This window comes from Hyperolius riggenbachi, chromosome 4 (genome assembly GCF_040937935.1).
Source record: "Hyperolius riggenbachi isolate aHypRig1 chromosome 4, aHypRig1.pri, whole genome shotgun sequence".
In the NCBI taxonomy this organism is placed as follows: Eukaryota; Metazoa; Chordata; class Amphibia; order Anura; family Hyperoliidae; genus Hyperolius; species Hyperolius riggenbachi.
Window position 1 is genome coordinate 475043743 of NC_090649.1, and position 17652 is coordinate 475061394.

At 45.3% G+C, this 17652-nt stretch overlaps 1 protein-coding gene across 1 annotated transcript in view; it reads left to right on the plus strand.

The window, feature by feature from the left end:
• DTL (denticleless E3 ubiquitin protein ligase homolog) overlaps positions 1-17652 on the plus strand; it is a 69967-nt gene that overhangs the window by 48394 nt on the left and 3921 nt on the right. The window contains exons 11-14 of the mRNA XM_068232936.1: positions 2466-2578; positions 8711-8800; positions 10216-10345; positions 12318-13123. Of these exons, the coding sequence (XP_068089037.1) occupies positions 2466-2578; positions 8711-8800; positions 10216-10345; positions 12318-13123 (1139 nt within the window). The remainder of the gene's footprint in view (positions 1-2465; positions 2579-8710; positions 8801-10215; positions 10346-12317; positions 13124-17652) is intronic.

Below are 17652 nucleotides of genomic sequence, written 5' to 3' on the forward strand. Positions count from 1 at the left end.
ATTTATGGCTGCACCCTGAGCAGGCGACCGCGCCACATGATCCGTTATGTGCTTTGTTAAATAAGGCCTGAAATGTTACTCAGCTGATAGGAGTACCGGATTATGTCCCCTGTGAGCACCTGCACAGCAGCTGCAGCTTTCTGAGGGAGGAGCAAGCCTAGGGAGGAAGGAGCAATCCTAGGCATGCATTGCAGGAGGGAGGAGTCTTGTTAGCTGCATTGTCATGGCAATTACAGTAGTGGACAGGTGAGGACTCTTAAGCTTGCAGGGATTATTACAGGAGTGGCTGAAGTCCGCGGTTGAGGGGGTAGATTGTTTTGGGTAATGAAATTCTGTTGTCTCTCTAGTCAATATTTAAAAAAAATGTATGTAGAAAATATATTGGCCTTAAAGGGGAACTGAAGAGAGAGGTGTATGGAGGCTGTCCTGTTTATTTCCTTTTAGACAATACCAGTTGCCTGGCAGCCCTGCTGATCCTCTGCCTCTAATACTATTAGCTATAGCCCCTGAACAAGCATGCAGCAGATCAGGTGTTTCAGTGGTTCAGACTTATAAGTCTGATCTGACAAAACTAGCTGCATGCTTGTTTCTGGTTTTAATCAGATACTAGTGCAGAGAAATAGACCAGCAGGGCCGCCAGGTAACTGGTATTGATTAAAAGGAAATAAACATGACCGCCTCCACATACCTCTTGCTTCAGTTGTCCTTTAACTTAGGAATTTTTTAGAGCACTAAGGTTAGCCAAACAATACCACGAAAAAAGTGTGTGTGTGTACACTTGTTCTCCTGACAAAGTAGTCACGTGTGGCGCGTTCCCACGCCTCCCTCCACCTGACTGTATCGCTGCTCTACCTCACAACGCTGGTCCGATGTAGTATTGTTGCCATTTTAGTTCCTTTCTGTCATGCCTGTCACATTTAATTTAGATCCATGTACTATGTTATTCATTGATCTCACTATGAGCATATACTTTGGCATCTCAGTACTTTACTTGGCTCCACACTCCCTTCTCTATGTGCAATAGCACTCATTTACTACCCAGCACTAGTCACTTTTATCCCAGACCCGGGTCTTCATCCTATATTTGTGGCTCCTACACGGAGCTCCAGATTATGTAGTACAGCAGCGCAGGTCACTTATTTATGTGAGGTGAGGCGTGTTATTGTTTGACATTATCAGGTGTCTCATTAAAGAGACACTGAAGCGAAAAAAAAATGATATAGTGAATTGGTTGTGTACTATGAATAATTTCTAGAAGATTAGCAGCAAAGAAAATATTCTCATACTTTTATTTTCAGGTATATAGTGTTTTTTCTAACATTGCATCATTCAAAATGATTCTTTCAGAGCAGTCTGTGAACTAATGACCTCTCCTCTGGCAGAGGAAAAGTAAATAGTCCAGGAACAGTTGAGATAATAAGTCAGATAACAGCCCTCTCCACACTAACTTAGTCGGAGAGCTTAATGGCTTGTTTGCATAGAGATAACTGGAGTTTCTCAACTCTTCCTGTACTGGAAACAATTACACTGATGTATCTGATCTTAATGTTTTATTTCTTAGCTGTGCTACACATACAAATCATAATATCATCATTTTTTTTCGCTTCAGTGTCTCTAAGTTTCCCTTGATGGGTTTTTAAGTGATTTGAAGAGTTTCTTCTGTGGTTCAATAAAGATTTTTGTACATTTTCCATGGTTGTGCAGTGTATATGTACAGGTTGCTTTCCTCAATTTGCACATGACTTGTTTTTCCTGTACTTGCACGCCTTTATATCTCGGAGTGCAGATGTTTCTCTTCAAGTATATTGTACACGCCATACAGAGCCCCCAGATGATCCGTTTGAGAAAAGGAAAATTAGGATTAGGTTCAGTTCTTAGTTACGCTCTCTCTTTAAAGGACACATCCGAGTTCTATGGAAAAAAAAAAATCCACTTACCTGAGGCTTCCTCCAGCCCCTGCCAGCCGTCCTGTGCCCTCGCCGCAGCTCCGCTCACCACCGATGGCCTGGGATCCCCTCCGGTGCAGGATGTCCACTGCGGCTCTGTCGCAGTGACATCATCCAGACTGTACTGCCCAGGCGCAGTAGTTCTGTGCTGTACAGTCCGGATGACGTCAGTGCGACTCGGTGAGCCGCAAGCGGGAGCGCAGGTGAAGCTGACCTCTTCATCGGAGGGTACTGGGAGCCACCGGAGCTTCGGCGAGGGCACAGGACATGCAGGGGGCTGGAGGAAGCCCCCCCAGGTAAGTGGATTTTTTTTATTTTTAAAGTGCTCAGACCTTCCCTTTTTAAGCTCTAATAATGCATGAAAGTGGTAAGATAGTACAATCTGTATTATATGGTCTGATTTACACTTGCCGCACAGACCACACCCATGTGTTGTGCACTTGTTCCTCTGGGGGGGGGGGGGGGGGTGAGGCAGCGAGGCAGCAGAAATACTAACCCTACGTTTTCCACCCTTTGCAGTGTCTGTCTTCAGTGGCCACCAGAACTCCTCTTTCTACATAAAGTCCAGCCTGAGTCCAGATGGCCAGTTCCTTCTGAGCGGCTCTAGTGACCACAGCGCCTACATCTGGCAGGTCAGTGTAATGTTCTGCTGTAATGGGTATCATTGAATTGGTGACATGTCCTGAAATTGCTGGAGTGCAGTTTAGGCATTGCTGGTCTCGTATGGTAATGTAGGAGGGGAGGAGAGAGAAAGTGAATATGAGAGCCCATGGCTGTCTGTATGTTGCCTGTACTGCATACAGACAATTCTAAAGCGCACATTTAAAATGGCTGCAGCTACATTTTGTCGCAGGGTGAAGCCAAAAGACTGCTCCCCCCTGCGGCAGGCAAACTCTTGGGTGGTGTTAATGCTATTCCCCCTCCGTGTTGTTGCAGCTCGGAGAAATGCATAATTCATGTACCAGCTATTGCTGGCGTCCCAATTAGTCACTGAAGTCAGTGCAGTCCCGTGCGCGCTTCCTGACGCTCTTCCGTGGCTGGGAGCCTTAAACGCAGAATGCTCCCGGCGATTGGGGGCGCACATAGCCGGGCCGTACATGTGCAGTAGGCCCCGATCTGCAGTGTCTACTTCCTGCTTTCATGGAAGCAGACATATTGTTAACCCCTTGCCTACCTGCGGTTTCTTGCTCCTTAAAGGGACACTTAAGCCAAATTAAAAAAATGAGTTTTACTCACCTGGGGCTTCTACCAGCCCCCTAAAGCTGTCCGGTGCCCACGTAGCCTCGCTCGACGCTCCTGGCCCCGCCGGCAGCCACTTCCGGTTTCGGCGACAGGAGCCGACAGGCCGGGAACACGAGTGATTCTTCGCGTTCCTGGCCACAATAGCGCCCTCTATGCTGTTATATGATATATGCTATAACAGCATAGAGGGCGCTATTATGGCCAGGAACGTGAAAAATCGCTCGCGTTCCAGGCCTGTGGGTATGGTAATGTGGGCCTGTGGGCTCCTGTCGCTGACACCAGAAGTGGCTGCCGGCGGGGCCAGGAGCATCGGAGCAAGTCTACGTGGGCACCGGACAGCTTCAGGGGGCTGGTAGAAGCCCCAGGTAAGTAAAACTCTTTTTTTTTTTTTTTTTTTTTTTTTTTTTTTTTTTATTATTTGGCTTAAAGAGACTCTGTAACAAAAATTGCATCCTGTTTTTTATCATCCTACAAGTTCCAAAAGCTATTCTAATATGTCCTGGCTTACTGCAGCACGTTCTATCACCATCTCTGTAATAAATCAACTTCTCTCTCTCTTGTCAGACTTGTCAGCCTGTGTCTGGAAGGCTGCCAAGTTCTTCAGTGTTGTGGTTCTGTGATGCATCTCCCCCCTCCAGGCCCCTCTCTGCACACTGCCTGTGTGTTATTTAGATTAGTGTAGCTTCTCTCTGCTCTATTATCTTTTACAAGCTGGATAAATCCTCCTCTGAGCTGGCTGGGCTTTCACATACTGAGGAATTATACAGGCAGAGCTGTCTGCACTCTGCAGGAAGAAACAGCCTGACACTTCAGTGGAGAAGAGCTGCAGAGGGAAAGAAACACACTAATGATCTCTTGAGATTCAAAAGGAAGGGTGTATACAGCCTGCTTGTGTATGAATGTATTTTCTATGTGTGGACATACTGTACATCAACCTACTTCCTGTTTTGGTGGCCATTTTGTTTGTTTATAAACAAACTTTTTAAAACTGTTTTTAACCACTTTTAATGCGGTGGGGAGCGGCGAAATTGTGTCAGAGGGTAATAGATGTCCCCTAACGCACTGGTATGTTTACTTTTGTGCGGTTTTAACAGTACAGATTCTCTTTAAGTAAAGGTTTGCACACGGATTAATCTGTTTATGTACATTGTCGCACTGATCCCAGCGCTTCAGCCTGCTTCTTGAGATGTGGGGACCTGTCAGCAGTTGGAAGGCCGCCGTGTGCAGGTTATCTCCTCTCCACACAATGTACATTGATCTGACACTGTAACTCCATCCGGCACGCACGTGTAGCAACCGATCTGTTTGTCTTGTCAAACAAGGGCTTAATTCTTCAGCTGAGTCTGAGGATCGATGCGGGACCTGAGACACCTGAGACTCCGGGAGAGGCTCTATTGATGTTACATGAGACAGTTGCTAGAGAGCAGTCCCTTCCCATAATGCAGTCTGGCATGGTTACACCATAACAGGAGAGCCACACATCCGAGTGTCAGCCAGAGTGTCGCCTCCTTGGTTAATCCGGAGTGCATGCAGCGTGAACAGTCCTACGTCGATCTGAGGATCAGTATTTGTGTATAATGAAAACAATTTCTGATATCTGATTTTAGTCTGGCCATGTGACATGCGATACTGGCCTGTTGGGGAGTTTATGATAATTCAGCTTTAAAGGACAACTGAGGTGACATGATAGACATGTGTATGTATTTGTACAGTGCCTAGCACACGAATAACTGAGCTGTGTTCTCTTTATTTATTTATTTTTCTTAGCCTGAAAAAGTTAAAAATCAGGTATGCAAGTGACATTTTCTGCCCGGGTCGGGACTGGGTCAGACTAATAGCATAACCCTCACTGATAAGTAATTACAGCCATAAACTTTTGAGGGCGGGAAAAAGATAAAGGGTCTATAATTCATAGATTTGAGCACTGGCATACTTCAATGCAGGTGTCATTGAGCACAGAAAATGAAACCGTAAAAACTTAACTAGATTTAAAGGGAACCTTAACTGAGAGGGATATGGATGTTTCCTTTGAAACAATACCAGTTGCCTAGCAGCCCTGCTGATCCCTTTGGCTGCAGTAGTGGCTGAATCACACCTGAAACAAGCATGCAGCTAATCCAGTCTGACTTCAGTCAGAGCACCTGATCTGCATGTCTGTTGATGAGCTGTGTGTATTCTAGACACAGGATCAGCAGGAGAGTCAGGCAACTGGTATTATTTTACAAGGAAAAATCCATCTGCTTCTCCGTTTTTAGGTTCCCTTTAAATGTAAAATAAAACTGTCAGATATCTAAGTCATTTTTAGGCGGAGGATAGGTCTTTGTCCCAGTTTATTTTCACCTCGGATGTCCTTTAAGTGAGCAACGGTGGTTACCCACAATGCAGAACTACTGAATATGCAATATGATCACAAATCCCTTCTGTTTTAAAATGGATCCGAGATAAACTTTTACTCATTGCATAATTGTGTTCCTTTCATATAGTTTATAGGGCATTCCTCAAGCCAAATACTTTGTTTTGTTGTAATACTGTAATTCCCTATAAACTAAACAAGCCTCACCCACAACTTATACAGTGCCTTGGCACTTTCAGACTCGTGTTGAAAGGGCTTATGGGAGCTCATTCTGGGCAGGAGGAGGAGGAGGTTACTAGCCAAAAATTTCAGAGGAGGAGAGGTGAGTGAAGTTTTCACAGGCTGAGGGCTGGAGGTGCAGAGCAGCTTGCCTGTGTGTAATGCAGGGCTGTGGAGTCGGAGTCGTGGAGTCGGAGTCGTGGAGTCGGGCAATTTTGGGTGCCTGGAGTCGGGAAAAAATGCACCGACTCCGACTCCTAATGAATTTGTAACTGTAATTAAAATAGAAAATATGATAAAATGTTCTTTCTCAGATAATAGTCATTAAAAATAATGTATATATACAGTAATAGCTGTGCTTAGTCCTCAAAAATGAAATAAACCAATCAAAATTAGTTACTTGTGCTGCTTCAATAAAGCAGTCCCCGTATTTTTAAGGTCAGATATACATATTTGATTGTGACTGTATATATGATGTGTACACAGGAATCTCTTATATATACTAAATAACATCTATGCTGTAAGAATAAAGCCTGATGTGTAGCTGTGTCACTAATAGAGATGGTCAACGAGATGGAAATTATTCTGCATTGATGCTGATTTATGCAAATGTATGCACTCCCTTTGCTGATGAAATCAAATAATTTGATAGGTTGTTAAAATTTGGTTTGGTGACTACAAATTAAAGGGTAACTGAGACGGATGAAAAGTAAAGTTTTATACATACCTGGGGCTTCCTCCAGCCCCCTTCAGGCTAATCAGTCCCTCGCTGTCCTCCACCACCCGGATCTTCTGCTAGGAGTCCTGGTAATTCAGCCAGTCAGCGCTTTCCGGCCGCATGCCGCTCCCACAGCCAAGAACATTCTGCACCTGCGCAATAGTGCTGCACAGGTTTAGTATGCTCCTGGCGGCGGAGTGTGTGCATGCGCACTACGCCTGACTGGCTCAAGTACCTGGACTCATAGCAGAAGATGCAGGTGGTGGAGGAGGACAACGAGGGACTGATTATCCTGGAGGCGGCTGGAGGAAGCCCCAGGTATGTATAAAACTTTAATTTCATCTGTCTCAGGTTTACTTTGTTACACAGTAGTACTATACTCTACATATGCACTCCCCACAGAGCTGCAGGGAATCCACTGAGAATGCTGTGCACATTGAACACAGAGGTGTTGTCTGTTTACAATCTCCTCATTCCCCTGCAGAGTGCCTGCACATCATTCTTACATGTACCCACACTTACATTGCCTAGGGCCTGATAGATGTTCTTTGTTCCGGTTTGTATCTTTTACAAGTACTCGTACCAAGGACTAGTTTTAGTCTAAAGGGAATAAATATAGTAGTCTCCATATCCTTCTCACTTCAGCTGTCTTGTAAAATTCCTAAGCGTTGGCAGTTAAGAGACGAATTTCATGTTACATACTTTTAATCAACAAAATTGTAATATGCAAATTAGAGGAGTCGGAGTCGGTGGAATCCTAAACTGAGGAGTCTGAGTCGGTGGATTTTTCGACCGACTCCACAGCCCTGGTGTAATGTGACAAACAGAACATGGCTGCCATCATTGTATCACAGGAATAAATAATTATAAACTGTTGAAGCTAAACTTACGTAAGATAGGTAGATAGGTAGATAGATAGGTTACATGTTATAGTTTTTCATTTCGGATCCGCTTTAAAGGAGTTATCAGGCACTCACTGGTGCTCTCGTCCCCCTCCGTCAGCCAGTTTAGTTTTTGCCGGCTTTGGGGTCGGCGGGCCGCATTGCGTACATTTTTACGCATTCCCGCTGGTGCAGGAACATTAACACATAAATTTTACGCATTAGTGGTTCAATGTGTAAATTTTTACGTGTTGAACCACTAACGCGTAAAAACGTATGTTAATGTTCCTGCAACAAAACACATTGCCGCCTCATCTACACGTGTAGAATGAGGCTTTAGTCTCCTATACTTCCCTAGTGGTTCTGGGTCACCCCGATCTGCTTGGGTATATTGTTGGCCTGTTTCTGTGTTCAGACATGACCTTTTAACATAACAATGTGGAGATTTACAGGGCGGATCTGATATACTAGTAGTTGAGTTACCTCATGTATAATGCAGCTCCACTGAGCCAGTCACTCTGAGAAGGCCTCAGGCCTACCTGCATACTGAATTGTATGTTGAACAATGTGTGTGAGATGGTGTAGAGATCTGTCTGTATGGTGCAGGGAGGTTTCCTGTTAGCACTTGCGGTTAGCTGCGAGGTATCTGAGCTGCTTTGATATTGCAGCTGGGCGCAGTTATCAGGGTCGGGATCTTCCTGTTGGTGTCAGTCTTCCTGCAGCAAGCTAGGCTGTCACTGAGCCGCCACCTATGGGTAAATGGCTTACTCGTTGTTTCTCTAGGCCATGCTTTAACGGCTTGCTAATGGCTCAGTTCAGCTATTTACACTATTATTCTCTTCCTCGATGCAAATCAGTCAGCTGAATCTGGAAATTACACAACAGAGCTGCAAGCAGAAAAACACCTGAACATCACAAAGTAATTTACAATATTGGGGCTGTTCACTTGCTGAAAACTGCTTATGGTTGTCCTTGTAAAACCTAACTGCAGTAGAAATAAGAAACGCACACAAAATAGCTTTTTATGTGCTTTAAAATGGGTTTAGACTTTGTGGGATAATTAAAGTGGACCTGGACTGTTGCACAGGACAGATGGAAAACAGAGAAATGCACCCTGTATGTATTTAGAGAGTTGAGCTAGCCTGTCTAATTCCCCCTCATCTGTGACAAGTTGTAATTTGGTCCATCATGAACCAATGAGAATTCTCCCTGTTGCTGAGGACTCTGATTGGTCTTTGGCAGCTCCGTGGAGCTATGACAAATGCTCCTGACAGCAGGGAATAGTAAAGAGGTTATTACTCTGTGTGGGAGCTGGTGGGTGATTACTGAAATGTATGTTTGGTTTTTTCAGGTGTCTAATCCACAAGCTCCACCTGTGATTCTCCAGGGACACAGTCAGGAAGTCACCTCTGTCACTTGGTGTCCCTCAGACTTCACTAAGGTAGGTGACTCTGCATGTCTAGGCATTATGATCAGAGGTGAATCTTGGAATAGCAGGCATGGCACGTGCCTTGGCTGCCCCATTCCCATAGCTGGGGGGATATTCCTGGAGCCCAACTAAACCCAGAACTGAAGAAGCCAAAGTCTCCAAGTAACCCTGTATAGTAAATTTTGAAACTGAAGTCTTTACATTCAGAATCCTGTTTTATTTCTGCTTGCCTGCAGCTGTGCACCTTCCCATACTAGCTGAAAATCTCTCCTGCCTGGCTAGTTTCCACAGATTGACATCTTATTTGCGCACCACATATTTCCTGTCAAACTGCAAGACCCCATGTGGTTCTGTTATGCAGAAAAGGTGAGAAACTTAGTGGGACATCGATCATTGGTCCTGCTTTGAGTGTCACATGGTCACACCTAACTGACCTGCCCACCAGCTAAATCTAGAGAGTAGGGTGAGAAAGCTGCACTGCAGTGGCAAGTACATTTGGCACACTAACACTTTCCAATACTATGTTGAATATGTCCGACTTGAAAATGGCTTCAGCTATGTGGTGCTGTTACCAGATAAAATCCAGCACAGTGTCAGTCACTTAAAGTCAAAATGTTAGACTAAGTCCAACACTTTGATCTGCACTGCCCCCCCCCCCCTCCACCACGTAATGTAAATATTAGGTGGGCTCATTTGGTCTTGTAGGAGCACTGCTGTTAGCTCAAAGTCCAACAATTTGATCCACCTTAGCACTATGCTGCTCCACATAATAGAGGAATGGAGGCATTTAGGGGGGTGGAGCTACAACATGTGAGCTGGCCCCACCCCTGCTACTGATGCCAGATCCTTTTACTTCTAGTGTTAAGGGGTAAAGACCCCACTGACACCCTGCAGCACCCCGATCACCCTCATCCCCACCACAAAGCGGGGGGGGGGGGGGGATGTGGGTGATTGGGGAAAATGGATTGTAAAGGGTTACACTTATATTCTGTTCATTAGTTGGGCATCTATCGTCGTCCTTCTTTGAGTGTCACATGGTCACACCTGATTGCCCCGCCCACCAGCTAAATCTAGAGTGTAGAGGAGGCAAGCTGCACTGCAATGGCAAGCATGTTTGATGTGGCTATATAGTGCTGGGTTCGAATCTCAGCTCTTCTTACTGTTCAGTAAGCTTACACCTATTTAGTGAGGAGATCTTGGGCAAGACTGCCTGATACTGCCTATAGTGTGCCCCTAGTGGCTGCAGCTCTGGCGCTTTGAGTCAGCCAGGAGAAAAGCGCAATATAAATGTTTTCTTTTCTTCATTATTTTACCCCTGTATACTTTTTGTAGTGTCTTCTCTTGATGACTGTTTGGATATTGATATTGCCTTTTTCTGTTGTGAGTTTAGTTTGCACACCCCTTACCATTGTCACGCTGTTGTGTAGATTGCCACCTGCTCTGATGACAATAATGTGAGGATCTGGAGGCTGCAGAGAGGCTGTAAGGAGAACGAAGAGGACAGACTGAACTACGTTGGTTGGGCAAATCCCAAGAAAAGCGACTGTTCCGTTACAGGCAAGTTACCCAGAACGCGTCACTCCTGCCGCACCCATCAGTCTTGCTTTGTGGGCGGAGGAATCTTGTAAAGGGGTGTACACACCTGTGACGAATGACGCCCCTTGGGAACTGATGATGCTGACAGATGTAATGTTTTCTTGCTAATGGCGGGGGAGGGGGGGAGACGCACAGGAGGTGAAGGGACCACAGAGCGGCACGTGTGTGATGTCACGCAGCAGGCTGGGGAAAGCAGAAGTGTAGCTGGTGTTTTCAGCACCCGGGGATAGACAGTTTTTGTGCCCCCTTCTGGACAAAATGGGTGTGGACATGCATCAGAATGTGATCAAAGTCATGGGTGGAGTCAAATGTATAAAAGCAGGGCCAATCTAGCACATTTACCTACCTGAACAGGGGTTCAGGCAGGTAAATGTGCTAGTTGGCCCTGCTTTTTCTGCTTCTGCTAATACTTCTGCACTCCTGCAGAGGGAGGGAGAGAAGCAGGGGCGCTTCGGGCAGTCAAAGAACCGCCTCTGACGTGGGGGTGCAGTAGCCCTACTGAGCGGCCCTCACAGTGCTGCACCCGGCGACATGCCCCACCACTAGTTACGCCCCTGGGGGAGTGGCATGCACAGTTAAGTTGGCTGTCGCTCTGTCAAGTTGATCGCTTGTGGGGTGGCAGTCATGGGCTACTGTACACATGCCTGGCTATCAGCTGAGGCATATTTTTTTATCGGCCACCTTAGCCAACTGTGTCCTTAGCTTACAGGGTTGGCCTCATTATGATAGTGCGGTGGAATGCATTCGAAGTTCTATGATCCGTAATGAAGATACAGCAGATTGCCTCTAGTAATGATCTGTCCTAATGTTCTCTGCCGATCTCCTCTTTACTGCACTGCAGTAAAACCCTGCCCATCTTGTACTAACAACCATTGAGTCATTTCAGCAGGGTGAGCTGTAAACTAATCACATTTTTTTAATTGTGGAGATATAACTTTTTTTTTTTGGGAGGTTTTATAACGGAGTACCTACAGTAAAAATGATACCGAACTGGAGGTTAAGGGTTAAATACTTACATGATCAGCCATCCAGGCAGTTTGCTCCACCCCCTCGGAATTGCATCAGTGACTATCTCATTTCGGGGACTTCACTGGAGCCGGCAGAGTGGAAGGGACCGCACACTGGAGGAAGTCCCAGGTAAGTATAAATCCATGTGTTTCCTCCTGACACTTTTTTACAACAGTTGAACCTCCTAGGAGTAGCTTTTTTTTTTTTTCTTTTTTGTCACCTTTATGTACATTACCATGTAATCTGTTTCTTCTCCAAATTTAACCCATTCTCGGCCACCTAACATGGATAGGTGTCGGGAAGGTGTCAGCCCCAGGACTATCTAACGCCAAAAGGCATCAGGTCCTGGGGTGGGGTTTTACAGGGGATCGTGCGTGCCGATGCTCTGTCATCAGTCTACCAGCGGCGATCGCTGCTAGCAGACTGTTAGATGGCGAAACCACCGTCTATTTACATTGTACAGCGCTGCGATCTACTTCACTTTAGAATCCCTTTAATGCACCCTAGTAGCCTGCTTATCATAGTGCTGTTCTCTAAAATAGTAATTAGTTGGGCCTTCCACCTGGTAGGCAGTTTGCCAGCTTGTTTGCTTCTTCATGGAGACACTGTAGCTGTAATACTGCTGAACTACTAATGTTCTTTCAAGCCATTTGGGAATCAGAGTTAAACTGTTTGTTCTCCCAGTAGAGACGAGCCGGTTGGTGCCTACAGACAATTGCTGTTGGGCGTGTGAGTACCAGCCAGCTGGGGAAAGCTATTTCGGATGTAGGTCACTCCCATGTGAACTGCAGGGAGTAATTATATGCAAGAGCATTGCCTCTACTTAATGTAAACTGCCTTCCCCATGGGGCTCAAGTTAGTCACTTCCACAGTTCTATTTGTGTAATCCCTTCCGCATTTTATAAATGATTCTTTTATTCAGCAGGCTCAAGAATTTGTACTCCTGCTAAATCGATCCCGGCACCAAGCCGACACGTCATGTCTTCGCCTGTTCAAGCCCCCTGCGCCCCAAGCTATACCGGGGACCTCCCAATGTCCTCCTGCACGCCAACTTCACCTTTCCTGAGAATACCAAAGGTGGAGACTCCAAAGAGGCAGAAGGCCGGTCTCTCCACCTCTTCTCCCAAACCGATGTCCACTTCTAAGGTGTCCATCAAAGACTGGGTCACTCGTACTCCAAAGTCACAATCAGCCAGTCCAGTGGCTGAGATGAAGACCCCATCACCTCGGAAAGCCTTCACGCCGGTGGAACAGTACCTCTCAACTACTAGCTCCAGGACATCACCCGTGATTGAGAAGAAGGCCAAAAGGCGTCTGGATACCAGCACCAATAAGGAAGAACATGAGTGTTTTGGTGACTGTGACTGTGTTACGGAGTTGGAGCCAGGACTGAAAAAGGCCAGGGTTGACTTGTGCTACTTGGAGGAATGCGTTGACGTCAGGTGTTTAAGTCTGGCTGATCTCGGCAAAGACCGTGAGAAGGTGTCCGCTCCCGAACCCAACGTGGAGACGCCTGAAAAACGGTTACCTGTGGGGTCACCTTGTCATTCGAGAGCTGTGCAGAACAACAAAGAGAACAGCTCTCCCGACAAGAACTGGTTGTCTGCATTGGGGCACAAACTGAAATCTGACAAATCGACAACCCCAAATAAAGTGACCAGTAGCCCATCTTCAAGGGGTGGGAGTGGCAAGAAGGTCTCAGTGAGGAATATAACCAGCTCACCCATACCTGTAAGTACTGGTTCTTCTATCTTCATGTTCTATGGCCTCACTGGTGCTTTGGACAAAAAAGGGATCCATTTCACCAGGGAGGGTTGTACCAAAATATGCAATACATTTAATTCTAAGCCCAGTTTCAGGTAATGCGGTTTACTTTTTTCCTGTTTGTTTTTTTCATGAAAAAGACTCGTGGTCAGCAGAAAGAGGGCGTGGCTTCAGCTGGGAGAGCCCGTCCCCACTGACTGCGCATGTAACTAAAGGGGGGAGTGTATCAGACTGATAGGGGAAAGGGGAAAAGTTTACAATGTTAGTTTACTATTGGTATAGGCACAGTAATAACTTACACATACACTAGTGTTGAGATGCTTGTATCCTAAGAAGGTAGTTAGATAAGGCAGGTATATTGGATGTTTGAGCAGAGACTATTTAAGTTATCTTAACCACACTTCCTTTCCTTATAAACAATACCAGTTGCCTGGCTGGCCTGCTGATCCTCTGCCTCTAATGCTTTTATCCATAGACCCTGAACAAGCATGCAGATTAGATGTTTCTGACACAAAATCTGACAAAGATTAGCTGCATGCTTTTTCAGGTGTGTGATTCAGACACTACTGCAGTCAGAGATCAGCAGGGGTGCAGGGCAACTGGTATTGTTTAAAAAGCAGCCACCATATCCCCTTCATGTCAGGTGTTTTTTAAAGAGGTACTGTAGTGAAATAATGTAATGAAGAAGATTGCTTATTTGCTTTACAATATTCATTTATAGATTTAGTCAGTGTTTTGGCATTGTCAAATCTTTCCTCTCCCTGATTTACTGTTGGATATTTATCACAGGTGGTGACGACTTTAGCCCTGTCAGGTGCAGCTCTGTGGAATGTTTGGGTTTGGTTACTGAGTTTTAAAGCCAGCAGAATATATTGCTAGTCTCCCAGAGTGCTTGGGGAGGGGGAAGAATTCCACATACCTAATCACCCTAGGTAAAAAATCACTGGGAGGGCGTAGCTGCAAACCGATATACAGCAATAATATATACTGTGTTTTTGGACTATAAGGCTACATACACACTTGAGGTAAAAGTCTTTGGAAAATGAAAGATCACAGACCAATTTTACCCCCTTCCATGTAGTATGAGAGCCATACCTACACAGTCTATTCTATGGAGCTGCACTCCCCATCAGATAAAATCTTTGCAAGATGCTGCACACACAGATGCTGTACACATGCAACAGATCAGCATCTGCAAAAGATCTGTTTCTGCAAAATATCCGTTCCTGCAAAATGCATTCATAGTCTATGATATCTGCAGATCATCATACACACCTTTGTATAACAGACAATCATCTGCAGATCAGATCCACCAGGATGGAACTTCAGATCTGCAGGTGCTTGGCAGTCCCATTGATGATTGTCAGATCTGTAGATGAATGTCTGTTAAACAAGGTGTGTATGATGATCTGCAGATATCATAGACTATGAATGCATTTTGCAGGAACGGATCTTTTTCAGAAACTGATCTTTTGCAAATACAGATCTGTTGAATGTCTACAGCATCTTTGTGTACAGGATCTTGCAAAGATTTTTGTCTGATGGGGCATGCCGCTCAATAGAATTGACTGTAGGTATGGCTCTCATACTACATGGAAGGGGGTAAAATTGGTCTGTGATCTTGCCTTTTCCAAAGACTTTTATCTCAAGTGTGTATGTAGCCTTAGACTCACACTTTCTCCCCCAAAGTGAGGAAAAAAGTCACTGCATCTTATAGTCCAAATGCAGGGAGTTCCTGACTTGTGAATGCCGGCCAATAGGAACCTCCAACCTGCCACAATGTCGGGGACTCCCTGTACTGTGCATATGCAGGGGGACAAACTAAGGGCACGGGGAAACAAAGGGGCATAGAGTAGGACACCAGGGGGACAGAGGACGACACCAGGGGGACAGAGGACGACACCAGGGGGACAGAGGAGGACACAGGGAGACACGAGGTACAAGGGGGACATGAGGTACAAAGGTGTTATAATCCACAAGATGCCCCTTCACCATGGATGCACCAGGTTTAGTGTATATATATTTTTTTCCCCTGGCTTTTGTCATCTAAACCTTATGATCCGAAAAATACAGTAGATCTAGGAAGTTTTTCTAATTAACTAGGATCATTTATGTAAAAGTTGGTGTCCTAAATAATTTACTGCATTCTACTGTCACTACAGTGCCTCTTTAAATACACAAGCATTTGGGAGAAAAAAAGAGATGTTTGTAGAATACAATTGCATATTTTTTCTGTATGTTCTTCTAGCATAGGGGCACAGGTAGCAGTCATGTGCCCACACATCACCCAGCACATGCAGCAGGAGCTGGCGTGGGATCAGTCATCCTATGCCCCACCTACCTGGTCATATACACTTGTGGGTGGGCTCTGGGCAGGGTCGTGGCTTTACTAGATGTCACGTTTTACTGCATGTCACCTGATCCAAGTTTACGAAACAAGATCCCCATTGTTGTAAATGGCTACCTGGCCCAATCCTCCACACAGGTGCCGATGTGACCCGTTTGTGAGGAAGGCAGGAGCTCCTGGCTGCAGAGGGCTCTGCAGAGCAGCGTGACTGAGGCAATATCACTGATGGGTACTGGTTCACAGCCAGCAGAGCCCGTGGGAATTGATGCATCGTGTTAGCCTGTCTTGTGCTGTGCCCACACAGTGGCATGACAGTGCTTGTCAGATGCGCTCTCCACAGTCTGATTGCTCCAGCTGAGGAGGATCAGCATGCAGCACACCATCCTGCTGTATTATACAGGAACTTTCCTATCCAGACAAACTGCCGGATGTCTTTTTACATGACCGGCCATCCAATCACAGACCTGTTTTGATTTTCCACATTTTTAAAGGAGAACTGTAGTGAGGTAGATAGCGGCTGCCATATTTATTTCCTTTTAAGAAATACCAGTTACCTGGTAGCCCTGCTGAGCTATCTGCCTGCAGAATCGCACCAGAAACAAGCATGCAGGTAATCTTGTCAGATCTGACAAAAATGTCAAACACCTGATCTGCTGCATGCTTGTTCAGGGGCTATGGCTAAAAATATTAGAGGCAGAGGGTAAGCAGGACAGCCAGGCAACTTGTATTGCTTAAAAGAAAATAAATATGGCAGCCTCCATATACTTTTCACTACAGTTCTCTACAGACCTGGACTCGCTCCTCCAATAAAGCAATAGAGGTTCAAAAAACTCTGACTATCTTCATTTCGTTAATTCAGTCATGTGACTTGCCCCAGCCGCTCTCAAACCCCTCCTCCTTCAGTGGTGGTGCACCACGTTTTGAGGGAAGTGGGAGGGGCTGCAGGGTTGTCAGCCAATCAATTCCACTTATTGAAGTGTGTGTGTGGGGGGGGGGGGGGGGGCGGCATGTGAATATATGGAGGGTGGGGGGTTGTTAGCGGATGGTTCTGGAAAGGTAGGAAATGGAAGTTTTGCAGTCAGTCAGATGCAGCAGCATTTGATTGGTGCATTTTTCAATCTGCATAATAAATTTAAATAGACTGTGCATCAACTAAGGATTATTTGCATCTCATTGACGATCCCTGACATTAATGTAGCCTTTGAAATCTGACAACCAGAGACTGACGGAATTTATGTTCCACACAGAGGCCAATTGTGGCAACTTTTATTGTCTCTAGGTATAGGTCCACTTTAAAGGGAACCTGAAGTGAGATGTTTATAGAGGCGGATATATAGATGTAGATATATATTTCTATATTATTATATTTCCTTTTAAACAATACCAGTTGCCTGGCAGTCCTGTTGATCTATTTGGCTACAGTAGTGTCTGAATCACACCAGAAACAACCATGCAGCTAATCCTGTCAGATCTGACAAAAATGTCAAACACCTGATCTGCGGCATGCTTGTTCAGGGTCTATGGCTAAATGTATTGAAGGCAGAGGATCAGCAGGACAGCCAGGCATCTGGTATTGCTTAAAGTGACCAGAGACAAAGCACCATCATGTATTTTACCATATATATCAGTGGGAACATTAGAGAAAACACCTACCATGCTTTTTCATTCTGCACTGCACAGCTTGTTTCTTATCAGACCTGATAAAATCCCCGACTGAGCATTCAGTCTGCCTTTGCTATAATTACTCAGCTATAATGATTCCTGAGCAGAGCCAGCAGGGGGCAGGATTGGACTTGAAAAGACATCAGAGGAGACAGACTGAGCTATAAATATTCCTGAACAAAGCCAGACTGAATGCTCAGTCGGGGATTTTATCAGGGCTGATGGCAGGCTGAGCAGTGAAGAATGAAACAGAGAGCAGGGTAGGTGTTTTCTCTAATGTTCCCACTGATATATATGGTAAAATACATGAGGGTGCTTCATCTCTGGTTCCCTTTAAAAGGAAACAAAATATGGCAGCCTCCATAACCCTCTCACTTCATGTGTCCTTTAAATTATCAGTGACTTCTCTTTTCAGTGCTGTAGTCAAAGTTCTACACAAGCACACATGAGTAATCAGTGATATGTCATCATTGATGTCTCTTGACTA